Source organism: Gossypium hirsutum, chromosome D01 (assembly GCF_007990345.1).
Source record: "Gossypium hirsutum isolate 1008001.06 chromosome D01, Gossypium_hirsutum_v2.1, whole genome shotgun sequence".
NCBI lineage: Eukaryota > Viridiplantae > Streptophyta > Magnoliopsida > Malvales > Malvaceae > Gossypium > Gossypium hirsutum.
Genome location: NC_053437.1, coordinates 5,240,016 through 5,243,278, shown reverse-complemented (window position 1 = coordinate 5,243,278; position 3,263 = coordinate 5,240,016). Strand labels below are relative to the sequence as shown.

Genomic DNA, 3,263 nt, shown 5'->3' with positions numbered 1-3,263 from the left:
CATCTAACACTAACTTCCACATCTGATGTAATGATGACGGTACTGCCCCCACCGAATGTATCCATGGTCTTCCTAATAAACAATTATAGGAAGGTTTGATGTCCATCACAATAAAATCTATCTCATAAACTGTTGGGCCAATCAGTAGGGGTATATCAATTATTCCCATGACTTTCCTTTCTGTACCGTCAAACGCCCTCACTACATTTTGACATGTTTTCATGTACGAACTATCTATGGGTAACCTGTTAAGTGTGAATAATGACAATCGTTCAAAGCTGATCCGTTGTCAATCAATACTCCTAGCAAAATATGCCCCTTGCATCGTGTAGTGATATGCAAAGCTTTGGTAGATCCCATGCCCCCAGGAGGTATTTCATCATCATTGAAAAATATGAAATTATCAGCACTGATATTATTGACCAACCGATCTAGTTTGCTGACAAAAATATCCTTGGACACATAGGTCTCATTTAGCATCTTCATCAGCGCATTTCGATGTACTTCTAAATTCAAGAGTAAGGCTAGTACAGATATGCGAGCCGATTGTTTATGCAACTGTTTGACGACATTATACTCATTATACTTCAAAAATTTGAGGAATTCTACAGCTTCTTCCTCCTTCACTGGCTCAACTATTTTCCCTTTTTGCTCCCCTATTATGGCCCCTTTCATAGATTCTGGATTGGCACTCACACACTGGTCCTTTGAAGTCTCTTTTCCAGGGACAGTTGTATTGCACTCGTAGCTCCATGGAACCTTACTACTGTCCTGGTAAGAAAAGGTTGCAGGTTTCTTTATGATGATTCTTGGCATTATTGGCGTTCTCACTTCATCCTTCTTTGGTCGTGAGATGATGAACACAGGCTGTGCTACTCTTGGTAGCTTCGAGGATTCGGATGTGCAAATGCTCCCTTCCTCCTTAACTTCTTCATAAAATTCTATTTCCTTATCATCTATCAAGCCTTGAACCAGGGCTCTGAATTCTGCGTATTCTTGGATTTCATGTCCCTCCCCGTGATGGAACTCATAGTAGTTTTCCACCTTTTCGAAGCTTCTCTTTGAATTCAGAACAATCAATCCCCTTTTTACCATATTTCTCCAGACCCACCTCAAAGGAATTTTCACTTCTGCTATGTCTTCCTTGATTTTTCTACCCATGCTCCCACCTATCATGTTCACTCCATTATCATTAAGATTGGGTAACAGATTCTCTGTACTGGGTGAATCATCCACTTTAACCACACCCATGCTTATAAGTCTTTCTACCAGCATCTTGAACGCCGTACAATGTTCTATAAAATGCCCCTCAATTCCCGCGTGATAGTCGCACTGTGCGTTTGCATCATACCACTTGGGGTATGGAGGCTGCAGAGGTTTCAAGTGGTAAGGGGAAACCACGTGTGCATTGAATAGATTCTGATATAGCTCCCTACACGACATTGGAATTGGCATAAATTGAATCTTCTCTGTATTTTGTCTTGTATCAGATATCTGCTTTGATGATCCTTGCTGGTTAACAGCCACTTTTCCCGGTTGATTCACCGTAATCGTCTTTGAATATGAACTTGAGTTGTTAACCTCATTCTCTTTCTTCTTCGAGTCCAACCTTCTGCTACTTTCTCCAGCATCTATTTTCCCGCTTCTAATAGCATTTTTTTATCATTTCACCATTCATGATTATTCATAAAAGCTTTTAGAAGCACTCCCTAACATAATGGCTAAACTTGGAGGGCAACCTCCCTCCATCTCTGTGCGTATTGCCTGAAACTTTCACCAGGCTTCTTCTCCATGTTTTGCAGAGTAATTCTATCATGTACCATGTCAGTCACATGGCTGTACTGTTTTAAGAACGCCTGTGCTAGATCTCTCCATGAATTAATCTGGGTACGGCTCAATTGATTGTACCATTTGGATGCAGCTCCTGCGACGCTATCCTGGAAGCAATGTATCAACAACTAGTCATTATTAACATATCCAGTCATCCTCCTGCAGAACATAGTAATATGGGCTTCGGGGCTACTAGTTCCGTTGTACTTCTCAAACTCTAGCATTTTGAATTTATGGGGAAGTACCAAACCTGGAACCAAGCTCAATTCTCTAGCATCAATTCCTTGGTAGCTCTCAGTACTTTCCATCGCTCTAAGTTTTTCCTCCAGCTATTTATACTTTTCCTCGAGCTGTTTCGGCAATTCACCATTCATTTTTTAAACTGTCTTGTCGAAGTCAGGGATAGCAGGATTAGCAAGGTTGCCTCCAGGGTTAGAGCCTGATCTAGCTTGAAAGTTCATTAGTGTTACAGCACCGCCCTGAGGCTTGATGGTGATGGAAGATTTGCGCGGATATACCTACGCTTGCTGAGAGGTAAGTTCTGGGGAATAAATAGGTCCCTCGCTATCTCCTTCTTCAATATTGAGCACAGAGCCCTTCCCTTTATCAACTCCACCAGTTAACAACTGAGTTATTTTAGCCATCATACTCCCCTGAGATTCCATCATTTTATCCATCATCTTTTGTTGAATCTTCTCAAGCTGCTCATTCATTTGTTCTTGCATTTCCTTCTGGAACTGTTCTAGCCTTTGATCTATGTCTCTCATTTTCGATTGAGTACTGTAGCAGTGTTTGGTAGGTTGATTGGTTTCCAGATTAATTGAAGAGTGATTTAAATTAATTAGAATCCCTTGATGTATTTTTTAATGCATATGAAACAATGCAATGCATGAAATGAATACAAAAAGACGTCAATTTTGATTCAATTCCATTTAAGAAAACTTTACTAGAAATTAAATTCTTTTACATAAAGTGAATTACAAATAAGACTTTGCCCTAGTACCCAAAACTCTAATCTTTCTAAGTAACAAAGCTAATTCTTGCCCCCGATCCGATTCTAATTCATACTTCACACTCAGCGTCTCAGCCTGTACTGCTAAAGCCTGTATATGATCAGCTATTTCTCGAATCTGGACCACAGCTTCCTCTATAAGATGATCTCTGCTTCTAACTTGACTCTGAAAGTAGTGAAGCTGCTCATTATTACGACTTCCATTTGCTTTCAAGTGCTTGATCTGGATCTCACAATTTTGCAGCACCGTTTCTAGCTCTTCGATTCTTTTCTTCATTTCTTCAATCTTGCTCAAGCTTGCTTTCAACTCTATCACCAAATTTCAATTTCGATACTGACGAAGACATCCTTCCAACATGATCACCCTATCCTTTAACTTGCCCTTTTCCTTTTGGCTTTCTGATAAACTCTTTTCTAAAGC

General features: G+C 40.1%; 1 protein-coding gene across 1 annotated transcript; it reads right to left on the bottom strand.

The window, feature by feature from the left end:
* Positions 1-234: 234 nt before the first annotated feature.
* Positions 235-2,138, bottom strand: LOC121213526 (uncharacterized). Its single transcript, XM_041086302.1, has 3 exons — positions 2,076-2,138; positions 1,909-1,937; positions 235-1,642 (listed from the first exon to the last, which is right to left on the bottom strand). The coding sequence occupies exons 1-3, from the start codon at positions 2,136-2,138 to the stop codon at positions 235-237; spliced, it is 1,500 nt and encodes a 499-aa protein (XP_040942236.1).
* Between the last annotated feature and the right edge of the window lie 1,125 nt (positions 2,139-3,263).